At 38.7% G+C, this 13,789-nt stretch overlaps 1 protein-coding gene across 1 annotated transcript in view; it reads left to right on the top strand.

The window, feature by feature from the left end:
* The window catches only part of LOC116267887 (alpha-terpineol synthase, chloroplastic-like), a gene marked incomplete at its 5' end in the record, with an annotated part of 39,455 nt that extends 26,112 nt beyond the window's left edge, over positions 1-13,343 (top strand). The window contains 1 exon segment of the mRNA XM_050075345.1: positions 13,187-13,343. Coding sequence (XP_049931302.1) covers positions 13,187-13,343 — 157 coding nt within the window.
* Positions 13,344-13,789: the final 446 nt, after the last annotated feature.

Below are 13,789 nucleotides of genomic sequence, written 5' to 3'. Positions count from 1 at the left end.
ATTTGGTATGAGTATTGGGGATAGGGGAATGTAGGATAGGGAGGGAAAGAATGGCAAAGCAAGAACAGATGATAAAGATGAGGCTGCTGCAGAAAATTATGGTTGACTTGTATACTTAGGCACTCCCCTCATAAATATCAAGTTGAGTGAGTGGGTCCATTTAATTAGCTCCACCACCACGTGATTGTCTTGCCAGTGGTGGAGGATAGATCCAACCGTTGTTTGGGGTTATCAGCACTTTTTGAACATTTTATGGTGAGTTTACAACAAAATATCAAAGATTGCTGGCTGCAAACACCTTGATTTTCCTTAATTTTGATCAATTTCTTATCTGATTATATTGTCTACTTGATTTAGGACCCATTTAGATCTAATTTCAGAAGTTTGGACTCAAGCACAGCCCAAATCTAGACACATTTTGTAATTCAAATCCACATTCAGACAGGGATTCAGTCCAAAAGTTCATAAAGAGACTGAAAACAAGACCCTAGACCCATATCTGGATCCAAATCCTAGATGTAAATCGAAATCAGATCCCAGGACCCATATTTGGATCCAAATAACACTTCTAGATTGCAAAAGAGCCCTCCGTCAATATCTAGATCCACGTAGTCTAGATTGAAGAGCCTTGGACTCATATTTGATCCAATCCATGATTTAATGAAAAAATGGATCCATAGATCCATATCTAGACCCAAATTTAAGATCCAGATACAAAATTGAGCCCCAGATCTGAATCCAAATCTAAGCTTTAGATCGAAAATTGTGCCAAATTCAGATCGAAAACTAAGCATTAGATCCAAAAATATAGCCTGTATCCAAAAACCAATCCAAGATCCAAAAATAGAGTCAAAATCCAGATCACAATCCAAAACAAATATATATATATATATATACATATATATATATACATATCCAAATTCAATGCACAAACCATAACCTAGATCCAACCCAAATTTTTTATCCAAATATAAAAAACGAAGCCCGAGAACCAACCTCCAGCATTATATTTCAAGTTGGATCCCTGAGCACGCACACAAACTCCCCTCACCTTGGGTCTCAATTTCGCTTTATAAAATCTAAAACTTGACTGAAAACACAAATTCAATCCTTAATTCGGGCATTTGACATCGACCTGAACCCTTCCTGGTTCGGGAAAAATTTATTAAGATTCAAGCGGACCCAAAATTGTCAAAACCGGAGCCAAATTCATTCTACAAAATGGTCATTTTGCCGTTAGAAAAATATGAAATTTTCACTCTTTTCTTTTTTTTTTAATTTTAACCATGCTGCCTGGACTCGTGTGGGGCCTACCTAGGGTGGCAGGACCAAATACCCACCTCATTGCCTCAATCAAATTCAAGCCAATGAAAAGGCATTTAACTCCCTCAGGCCAGATTTCGCAATAACCAGCATGCGAGTGGGAGAGAGCGTTCAGTGTTTAGCAGAGTGCAGTACCCATGATGGTAATCACTGTTTGTGAGGCATTATTTCAAATGATTTTTCCAAATCAAATGATTCATTAGTTAAGATTATTTCTTCTAAAACATATCTCCTACCATTTTATAAAAAAAAATATAGAACTCTCCTTTCCAATGCCTCACAAATAGTTTTCTTATTTTAAGGATTGAGTCTTATATCATTTTTTGCTTTATAAAATTTAAAATTTCTAAAACAATATGAAATCTTTACCATGCCCCAAACTGCATTTAAGTGGAGAATAATGCTTAAATGAATATGGAAATGCACCAAGAATGAACAATGTGCCAGAAAAACTAAGCCTCGTACTGATGGCTGGTGGACCCTTCTCCACTTTGCTGAACAAATTCTCATTGGTGAACCAAAAGAAATTTTGGGATGCAAAATATGCAGCACTAGTGGTGAGAAATTTCTTCATCTCAAACGAACTTGTAAGATAGGCAAATGCAACACAGATGATATTGATTTTTAATTTCTTGTCATTATGGATATTAAAGTCTTGACCTACATCATTGTGCAATTTGATATACAACTAGTTGATAAGTTGACGGCTGAGATAATGAAGATTGTTTTAGCACAATTATTGGCTCAGAACGAGGGCATCTGATCTTTCCAGTAGATTTATTCACCAACCATGCACCTTGCACTTGAAACGGTCAATAGCTTGGTTAAGGGCATATAGAACAATTTTTTCTCCTCAAATTATATATTCCAAATGCTTATGGCAAAGTGAGATGGTCTTTCCTTCACCTTGGTCTTCCTTTTTTGGGATCCAGTGAAGATTGGGTGAGGAAAATTATTACTTATGTTTCTACTGCTTCCTTAGTTGTCACCTTTAAGAAGGGAGGGAACCACTTTTTTTTGCCAAGGAGGCCGATGACAAATGCACCCTCTCTCTCCACTTTTGTTTACTGTTGTTGTGTTATGAAAGTTTTCTCTGAAAACCTCCAATGGCGAGTTTTACAGGACAGGAAGCTCCTAAAATGACTTTCTCAATTTACTTCTTACCTGTGGCGCTTCTTCTTTGCAAATGACATCCTTTTATTTTTTTGGGCTGTTGTGAAAATCCACTTCTTCTTTAAACCAAGTTTTACCTGATTTCACTTCCAAAGCAGGTTTGACTATAAATTCATTTCATTTTTTATTCATTTTAATGTTCTTGACAGCACAATCGTCATTGCAAACCGATTTGATTGACAGTTGTCTCAACTTCCCTTTACTTATTTGGGTTCCATTATTTGTTGGTACTCTCACCCCTGACTTATGTCAGAAGCTTTGTAGAAGGGTGGACCATCCACTTACTTATATGAGAAGCATGTTCTGCAGGAAGTTGGGTTGTTGGGTGAGAGCATTTAGACTTCCACTTATGGTACTGAACTTTATAGAGAATAAATTGTCATTTTATTTGGGGGGATTGTCATCATATTTGGAAACATCACTTACTTAGTTGGAAGTCTGCTTGCTCCGATACAAGAAGGTGGTCTTGGCCTTCTTGATGTCACCAACTCCTTATGTACTCTTTTGGTCAGACACTAATACTTGAATGGGCGCTTGTGAACACTATAAAGTAATGCTTATTTCTCCTGTATATGGAAAAGCTGCCTTTTGGGGATGAGAAGAGGTTTGTTACTTAATTTAGCAGTGTTTGGGTTACAGTAAAGGTGAAAATTTGGTGTGAGGATTGGGGTAATCATAATTTCATTAACTTTAGATGAAATGGACATGAAATAAAAAATAGAAGACCCTAGATACAAGGGCGAAGCCAGCAATTTTTTTAGGAAGGGTAGAATAGTATTTGCAAAACATACACAAGTACTGAACAATATTTTTCAAAATTTTTACATAGCCCAAATTAAAAATGTTTAGAAATATAAGTATCATATTTTTTCCAAAATATGAGGGGGGAGCGGTCATGGCTAGAAGTGCATAACTCTATTCAAAAAGTTATACCACAGTGGTTCAAATGCTCTTTCAAATAAATGGGTTACAATACGCTGTGTTTATGCTTACATGTACTCTTTTGGAACGTAAGGAAACAAAGAAATTCTACTATGCATCATGCCAATCTGATTCTGAGTGGTCTCGAATGGAGTGTCTCCAATGATTTAAGGATATGATAGCTGGTATAAGGTGGAAATATCAAGAGGTGATCTTTCCTCCTTACTACAAGGTTTTGCGGTCAATCTGTTTGTGGTGAAATGGTGTGCAGAAAATGCTTGTATGTGGTAAAATGGTGTGCAGAAAATGTCTGTATGTGGTGAAATGGTGTGCAGAAAATTTCCTTTTTGTAGCTGATGTATTTGCCGTCAACAATCAATTTCAATGAGGCTGTAATCCTTTTGTGCAGTGAGGTTGGTTTTATGCCCACCTTCTTTTTTGTTAGTTGTAGTTTCTATCTTTCTATTTGAGGTTTATGTCTCTTCTTTTTTGTTTTGTTCTAGCTCAGGTATCTTGTCTTTTGTTATCTATTATAATGTTAATAAAAATGTTTGGGATGCCTAAACTTGTAGCAACGACATTGCATCACCATGTAGGGCTGCACATGAGTCGAGCCCAAGCTTGTCCCTCTTGAGCTCGACTTGATTATACAACATCAAGCTCGAGCTTGACTCCCTTAACTTGCTTAACTGATTTATGGCCTAACTTATTTTTTAAAACTTGTTCACGTCAACTCATTTAGTTCATGTATGACACCAAAGCAAAAGTTGTTACCACAAGTTGAAAGGAAAATTGGTTTTCATGTGATACAAAGTTTGTAATGATTGTCCTGTAGTACCAAGATATTCTTTTTAGTGCTGTAAGTAAAATGAGCAAACAACTTAAAAATTTCCACTTATTCACAAAGTTGCACACCAATAAGAACAAATTCTATGGTAAAACCATGAAAACAAGGGGTTTCTCCCCCCCCCTCCTTCAGTCCCTCTCTCTCTTCACAAGGACAAAATGTCAATGTGACAAATTGAAGGGAACATGTGGTGCCATTTGTATCTTTTTAAAAGCAGTTCCATTCTCTCCCCAACCTTGCGTGGCATATGTTTTCATGGAACTGAATAGCCACCTATAACTTTTCGTGGAACCACCTTCAATGATGCCATAAACACTTCTAGAAAGCCTTAGAGGACTAAGTTTAAGGGGGCTATGATGACCTTGTGTTATAGAAACAAAATTTCACCTTCAACTAGAATTGGAATGAAACTTCCAACTCTAGTTTCCCCTTGATAGTCTGGAACTTTGATTTTAAAATTGGAAATTATGTGTTTGATAGAGAAAGAACTAAAATTCTGGAATTGGTGTATTAAAATCATCAAAACATGTGCCAAGAGAGAAGACATCCAATCATTAGGGCCTGCTTCCTTATAAAACAAGCGATGCCAAAAAGCTTCACATGGACATGTTGGTGTGATTTCTTAGAACCTTACACATTGCAAAAGATTTAAAATTTTAATATTTCAATATATCCCCCTGAATTAAAAGGAAATTTTAAAATGCATGAGCTACAAATGATTGTGAAGGAATGTATATAGTGCTGGCTAGTGCATCTTCTCAAGAGTTAAGAATACAAGCCCACTTACTTAGAGATTTTAATATTTGCCAATATTAGCCTTAGGTGGAGGACTCAGCAATACAATAGGAAGTGAGCATCTCTGATAACAACCATACAGGTTTTGGATAAGGATCCAACAGATTTGTAACTATATGTATATATATATATATATATATATATATATACATACATACTAAGACTGTCCATTCTGTCATGATGTGACAGTCAAGAAAATAAAGGAAGAAAAATATTATGCGGATGCATAAAAACTAAATGGTGGTTGGATCGACTAAGAACTAATTGACCCAATGTTTGGTGGGTGAAAGAGAAAATGGAAAACATGGCATAAAAATTTTACAGGTCCTAAATAAAGGAAGGGAGGGAAAGAAAAGAGCCGACAAAAAGCAAAAAACATTCATGTTTAACAAAAAAAGAATTAGTTTCAATCTGTCACCGATTTTTTACAAATTAAAATATTTCAGTAATTGTAAACCTTTTTCCAAGAGGCTCTCTTAGCTCTCTTAGCTGCTCTACCATTTAAGCTTCTACAAGAAGGCGATCTGTTCCTGTTTATCCGTGAGAAATGTGGTTACTACCGCATCATTTTGTTGAGGAGTAATACTATTTGCGGCCAACAGAAGACTTGAGATTGGGGAAGTAAAAAAGAACTGGCTTTCTCAGTTCCGGGAGGCATTTCCTGTGGCCTCCCAGGCTGATATTCTCAGTGAAACACACCAACATGACCAAGTCCTATTGACTTCTGCCATGTTTGCTGAAAGCAGTTGCAATCTATTGATTTTTACAGATTCACTCTACTTTTGCAGATGGAAAACATGACATAAAAAATGTACAAGACCTAAATCAAACAAGGGAGAGAAAAAAAGAGCCGACGAAATGCAAAAGATTCATACTTGACCAAAAAAATATATAGTTACAATCTCTCACCTATGTTAAACACTAAAACATATCGGATAATTGTTACCTTTCCTCCAAGATGGCATCTTAACTCCTGCGGCAGATCAAGTGCAGGACATATGTAAATACAGAAGGCTTCAGCCAACGAAACAGAAAAGGTTTCGTAACATGATATAACAGCACCTCCACCACTTTAGCCAAGGATGGATAACCTTTCCCCATGATGGTCCCTGAGATCCTGCAGCAGATGGAGTACTGGACAAAAGTAATTTACTAACTTTTCAAGCTTCAAGAGGCAGGTGACCTGTTCCTTTGCATCAATGGGACATGTTGTTGCTACTGCATCATTTTCATTTTGGTGGGTAGTAATGTCCACCAGAGACTTCAGACTGGGGAAGTATTGAAGCTCTACGTATCTCAGTTTTGGGAGGCATTGCCAGTGGCCTCGGAAGCTGATGTCCTCATAGAAATAGTTTAGGTACAATGTCTCCAGTTAGGAGAGACCCCACAAGCACTGAGGCACCCTTCACAATTTGACCTCATCAACATTGGTGTCGCTCAAAGATAGAGACTTGAGGGAGGGTTGAAATGTTGATACCTCCGATGGCAATGGCTATGAAAGTAGTACTGCTGAGTCTGGATCCAACATTAACTCAATGAGGTTGGGGAGTAGCTCAAGGAATTTCCATCCCAATCTTGCACTTAGGCAAAAACACACTGACAGACTTTGGAGCTGAGTCACTTAACCATCATGCCCCGCCAGCTCCAATAGAGCATCAAGCAAGCCGTCTGTCTGCATCTTTGGACAATTCATAAAATTCGCCTCTCTTAACCTTGGCATTGAAGTCAATGTTGTTTCCCCTAATCCTTCTGCTGGCCACCCTTCCCAGTTGAGCAAACCTTCCACCATCAACTCCTCAAGTAAAGGAACATTAACAAGAGCCTTCAAGCTATTAGGTCCGTACACCTTCTACGACTTGAGAGTAGGCTCGTCATGATATAATTACCCTAGGCTGTCACAAAATTCTACCTCCAACGACTGCAAGGCAGGCATGTCAGCTAGAGTCTTCAGCTTATCACATCTCCGCACCATCAATGACTTGAGAGCAGACATGTCATGTAAATGCTCTAGGCCGTCACAATAACTCACCTCCAATGACTCCAAGGCAGGCATTTTAACAAGAGCCTTTAGGCTATCACGTGCCCACACCATCAACGACTTGAGAGCAGGCTTGTGATGAGGCAATTGCTCTAGGCTGCCACAAAGTGCCACGTCCAACCACTTGAGAGCAGGCATGTGATGAGGTAATTGATATAGGCTGCAGCATTCCTCCACCTTCAACGACTCCAAGGCAGGCGTGCTAGCTATTTCACATAGTGCTGGGCAATTGATGACATTTAGTACTTTCAACGAGGTAATGCTTATTAGTTTTCCCCATAAATGGCATCTTTCCAGATTTAGTGAATGTAGCTTGGTGTGCTCAGTATTCAAATGCCAAACTGCCATCTTTCCTTTATAATCACATATCTCCAAGCACTCCAGCCAAAGTGGCCTCTAGTGCACCACTCTGTTCGTCATTACTCTGTTCCGAAGTACCACTCTGTTCAGAAACACCTCCAGTAATTCCGAAGTAGAATTCCAAACTAATTATGCCATGCTTCTCCTTAAGAAATCGTGCATGTCTTGCACAATCAATAGCTTTTCTTGACCCCCCAACCCTTGTATTGACAATTCCCCCTGTAGTTTGTTCATGTGAAAGGTATTCAATGGACTTTGGCAGCTCATCCATTTCGCATCCCCTCAATGACAACACCCTCAACCACTTGAAATTGGTCAAGTGTTCAATATAAACCTGCAAATAAGAATTGGAATCAGCCAACAATGTTCACACCTTATTTGCTGTTTCCAAGGTATTATGCTTGTGTGCCTCTGCATCGTGTACACCAAGTAATGACATGGTGGGTGTGCTCAGTAGTAGAGGCATGGCCATATTCCCTTCCACCTATATATAAGGCAAGGTCAAGCAAAATGTCATGCAATTTGATGGTCTTCAAATCAATTTCTTCAATCAAACACCGCCTTATCAAATCTTCAATGTATTGGTTTGTTGTTGCTTTAACATCCATGCCAACCTCAATCAATCCAAGTGCCACCCAATGCATGATCAATGTCTCCCTTTCAATCTCATAATCCTTTGGATAAATGCAGCAATACACAAAAAAACTCTTCAAATAATATGGCAAGTCATCGTAGCTCAGCATGAGACCTGGAAGAATATCGTCACCTATTTCAGTGGACGATGATGAGGCTGCAGGAGTCTTCCATTCCCATATCTTACTATCCACGACTGACTTCCAGTCCTCCCTACTCATTTTCTTGGTGCGGATCATGGACCCCACCATCTTAATCACAAGTGGCAACCCACCACACTTCTTTACTATTCCCTCTCCAACAAATTTGATCTTATGCGTCACCGAATCTTCTTCGGTTTGGCCTTCTCTTAAAACCTCCTTCAGAAACAAGTACCAACTTTGGTGGAAATTAAATTCTTGTAATTCATGCTTATAGAAAGCACCCATCCCCTCCGACACATATTTCTTTCTACTGGTAATCAAAATTTTGCTCCCCACTGCATAAGTCTGTCAAGGAACAATCAGTGTTTTCTCCAGAACTCTTGCACCCTTCCCTTAATATCTGCCACACCAAATCCGTATGGTTTGCTCTTCCTGAAACACAAACCGACCACCTGCATTCCCCGAACTGTCGTTCAACTTCATTAAATTCCTTGTTTGCAAGAGTCATTTTATCCATCCCTCCCTTTCCAACAATGGAGATAATAGAAGCACCACCCTTCTCAGTCTTACTACAAAAGTCATTCGACGAGAGCATTTCTACTAACACCTTTTTAATATTCTCCCTGCCTATGGGCAGGTGTACACCTATCTGATGGGTTGCCTCTTTGGGTTGTCATGTTCATCCTTACCACCCCCTTTTGGTGTTGTTTTGAGCCTATCCACCATGTCCCAATCATTCTTTATTTTATCAAGCCTTTCATTGATTTTCTTGATTTTGTTACCAAGTTGTTAACGAAAAGAAACATCTTCATAATAGGAAGAGTGCAGTGGTCAAAGACCGCTTCCGTACCTGATCCCTCTTGGTGGCCTCAATTTTGCTTCAATTTCCTTCGATGATGTCCTCGGCATCATAATGAACATCCTTGAGCTCAAACTCGAGTTCTCCGTCACACTCCTTCCCGAAAAAGGACTCGATCAACATCTTTGATGGCCTTTTGGAAGATTTTCAGGATCCTTTGGAGCTTCTTCTGATCATCTTTGGCATTCAAGATGTAATATTTCGTCTCTTTCTACAAATTGGTTGTAGTATAAATGGCTGTTTGCACAAGAGCATCTATTACTGCCCCCATCTCCAGCAACCCCACTCCCAGTTTGTCGGTAGATTGAAGGGCAGAGTAAGAGAAGCAATTTTCAGAAGGATGCGAACAATATAGGCAAAAAACTGCACGTAAAATTCAAATTGAGCAGGTGGGACCATTTGATCACCACCACCACCACATTATACTCTTGAGAGTGGTAGAGCGCTGACATAATCAAGTTACAGAAGAAATTCGGCCCTTGATGGCTCAAGAAATTCCTTCCTCAATTCTGTCAGTTGTTACTCATTGGCTTCAGTCCTTTCACGCTGTTTCGTCAATTCCTTACACTGTATTCTTCTTCTCTTCCAGACTAGCCAAGTTCATATTGCTGCATCTTTTCTCTCTCCAGTTTATTATATTTTCTTCATTCACTTTAACTTTAATTCCAATCAATCGTGGGGTGATCTGTTATAATACTAGAATACATGAGAAAAATACTCATCGGCACATTTTTTATTGGTTGTGTTAAAGAAGAAATTCAATTTCTTAATTTACTTGCTCCTAAATAAATCTGGTAGAAAAATCCCTAAAACCAAGCCTTCTACAACCCCTAGAGTTCCCCCTTTCGGACTTGCCAGATTTCTTGTTAATCTTTTATTTCATTTATTGTATTATGTACAAATAATTTACATATATGATCTGAAATCCAAATTCATTTAGCATAAAGTTCATGTTGGACTCGGTTGCAAAAATACATATTGAATCCAACAGCCATATCTTAACTTTTCTCATAATGTTAAGATTCACATAAAGTAATATGTGTGTGTGTGTGAGAGAGGGAGAGAGAGATAGAAAGAGACCAGAAGATGATATTGGACTCGGTTGCAAAAATACATATTGAATCCAACAGCCATATCCTAACCTTTCTCATAATGTTAAGATTCGCATAAAGTGGACAATTATATACATCCAAATGCAATGTTCAAAACATTTTTTTTCTATAACAATCTAATCTTTTAGATATTATCTTAAGAGTATTTTAGTAGTTAATAGTTGAGATCGTAAGTCTGAAGCGTCTGTACCCCATCCCTAATGTCATTAATACACACACACACACACCATACCACTTCGCTAAGGGATAAAACCATACCTCTCAAATTTATATTAAAAGATATTTTAAATAAAATGTGAACCTCCTAATATGTATATAATTAATACTAAATTTATAAAAATCATGTTTCGGTTCAAGTTATTTTCATGAAAGAATTGTTCTTTTCTACAATGTTCCAAATTTTGATGTTAAAAGAGCCATTCATTTTTAGATTATTAAAAACATTATAACCATCCAAAATATGATTAACTTAATGTATATATATTTGTGTGTGTGTGTGTTGTTTCTTACCAAATTTAAAATCATGTCTATAAGTTTAGATAGCAGAGAAAACTGGCTTTGCGGCCTCCAGCAGAATAGAAATTGATCATTTTCATGACAGTGGTTGGGGGAACAACATAGTTAAAAAAGTGCTAAGGAGTGAGATAGTTGGGTCTGACAAATCAAATTCTGTTTGTGAAATTGGATTCCAGATTTGGATTTAGATATGGCTAAAGGTAAATCCAATTTGACTATGATCCATTGACATCCCTAATTGTGGTTGAAGGGGTTGCTTTGTCCTTCCTTCCTTTGTTTCTCCTTTGGCAGCTTCTATGACGAGTAGTGAGATAGTTGGGTCTGCCACATGTTTTCATCATTCTTTTCTTTTTCCTCTTTTCCCTTACATGCTTCTCTCGGAACAATGGAAGAAACACATGGTGGCTGGCTTGCGTTGGCTGCCGACACCAACCCATTAAGGGTGAAGGGGTGCAATTACTTAAAGGTGAAGGGATGCAATTACTCAAATACATGTAAAAAATAAACATAGTCTTTGATAAAAATGGTTTTAAGTGGCGAACATTAGCAAATAAGTGTCGGATTATAATGCATATCAAAAACGTGAAGAAAGAATGCATTCTATCTATATGAAAATAAAAGTACCAAATAATTATGGCTTAGGCAAGTGTCATAGTTTAATGCATTCTATTTATATAGAAAGAAAAGAACATCAAACATTTATAGCTTATGCAAATACCATATTTTTAAGAGATTGAATTTTATTAAAATTCTTTAAAAGTTATAGACATGCAATATGCACTTGGATGCAGCTCTTTATAAGCTAGCAAACCTTGTTCATAATATTGTTGAAACGGCAAGTTGCACCATTTAAAGGTGAAGGGGTGCAATTACTCAAATACTTGTAAAAAAGAAACATGGTCTTTAATAAAAATGGTTTTAAGTGGTGAACATTTGCTAATAAGTGTCAGATTATAGTGCATATCAAAAACTTGAAGAAAGAATGCATACTATCAATAAATAAAAGTACCAAATAATTATGGCTTGGGCGGTGTCATATTTTAAGAGATTGAACCTAATTAAAATTTTCTAACCATTATAGACACGCAATGCACACTCGGAAGCAGCTCTATATAAACTAGCAAACCAATACTGAGCTAAGTCATTCGAGAGGCAGTGAAAGCCTTCAGCATTCAACAACAAATACACACTGTTCTAATGGCTGCTCATCTTGCCTCCTTTTCCACTCCTTTTGTTACTTCCCCCAAGCTTGCTCCAAATAGCAAGGCTGGGTTCAAGCCATGGAGCACCACCCTTGTGAGATGTGAGCCAAGGGCTGAGGGCTGCGGTAGGTCTGCTGCTCAAAGGAGGCCTTCCAGATACCAGCCAAGTACAAGGAACTATGACTTCATCCAGTCCATTATCAGCCCGCAACATCAGCAATTTTCCATACCTCAGATCTGACTATTATTTTGTTTATTTTGGTATTATGATGTGATCCTATTTCAAGGACATGAAAATGAAAGCAGATCGAAACACAAAGGACCAGAGTTGAAGAATTGAGAAGAGAAATCCGACAACTTATAACATCTACAACTGAGCAAGTGGCTCAGTTGGAGCTCATCGATTCACTCGAACGTTTAGGTGTGGCCTATCACTTTGAGAGTGAGATCCGGCGATCACTAGATGCCATATGCACGAGCACTAGAGGATTTGACGACCTCTACTCTTCTTCACTTTGGTTTACAATTCTGGAGCAACATGGCTATAATGTTTATGCAGGTATACATATATATATAGACATGCGTTAATTCCAAAATATTGACTCAATTATTAGTTCTTAATCTAGACTGTCTATTACAAATGTGTTATTTGACACTAACCATCAAAGTTTCTTTTTGCATTTCGTAGAGTGATTTAGTAGATTTAGGGAACAGTCTGGCCGGTTCTCTGAGAATCTTCGTGAGGACGTGAGAGGGTTGCTGGGCCTCTACAAAGCATCACAACTAGCCTGTGAAGGAGAAACTGTGTTGGAAGAAGCTATGGCCTTCTATTCAGAGCATCTTAGAGCAAGGATAAGCCGCATGGACCAGAGGATGTCTCGAGAGGTACAGCGTACTCTGCAGGTTCCGCTCCACAGAAGGATTCACAGGGTCGAGAACCAAGTGGGTCGAGAACCAAGTGTATGTTGAGACATTCGAGAGGACGGACCGCAGAAGCCAAGTGCTGCATGAGTTTGCTAGGCTGGACTTCAACATGGTGCGGACAATCCACCAAAGAGAGCTCAGGGAGTTATCTGGGTACAATTCATTCTTGAACTTTTGCCTAAATAACTTGGTTAATAGATGATAATAATGCAGCAACTAATGTCATTCTATGTATATATGTATATCAGTAACGAATATCATGTATGTTACATTGTTGCTGGTTTGCATCATTGGGTCCACTAATAATCAACCATGAGTCCTTTGTTTTGGGTGTTTGCAGGTGGTGGAGGGACATGGGCTTGGGCTATCACATTAGCTTCCCCAGAGATAGGCTGGTGGAGAGCTACTTTATGGCGGTGGGGAAGATGCATGAGCCACAGTTCTCACAGTACAGGATGCAACTTGTCAGGGTCTCCTACTTGATGGCCACCATTTAGGACATCTTCGGCGAGCATCAGTCTGTTGAGGAGCTTGAACGCTTTGTGCAAGTTGTTGTGAGGTAATGGATGATTATGGTTGGTAAATTTGAGGGAGCAACTCTGTCTCTAGTTTCTGCTTTACAAACCCCACCAGACAGGGCATTCCAGCCATGACCTTCTCTGAAGCGTGTTTTTGACTGCATGCAATTCAGAGGTCGAGTAAGGAGGCGTTGGATTTGGGCACGTGTCTAGTATTTTTTATCCAATTTTCAGATTTTTTGGACAATCCTGTGAAGAGATACAGAATTTACAAGTGTGACAGGTTTCTAAAGAACCCTGCGACCTCCTGCAATAGAGAGACTCGCCTGCAACCCAGACTGTCTTCAGCTGGGAATCCGCAGTGCCAATATCATGGCCGACGCTGCTAGCTCAAATCAAGGAGATGAAACCTTCATGGGAGCCAA

This window comes from Nymphaea colorata, unplaced genomic scaffold (assembly GCF_008831285.2).
Source record: "Nymphaea colorata isolate Beijing-Zhang1983 unplaced genomic scaffold, ASM883128v2 scaffold0001, whole genome shotgun sequence".
Lineage (NCBI taxonomy): Eukaryota > Viridiplantae > Streptophyta > Magnoliopsida > Nymphaeales > Nymphaeaceae > Nymphaea > Nymphaea colorata.
Note: the sequence above shows the minus strand (reverse complement) of the source record. Positions and strands in the feature narration are given on the sequence as shown.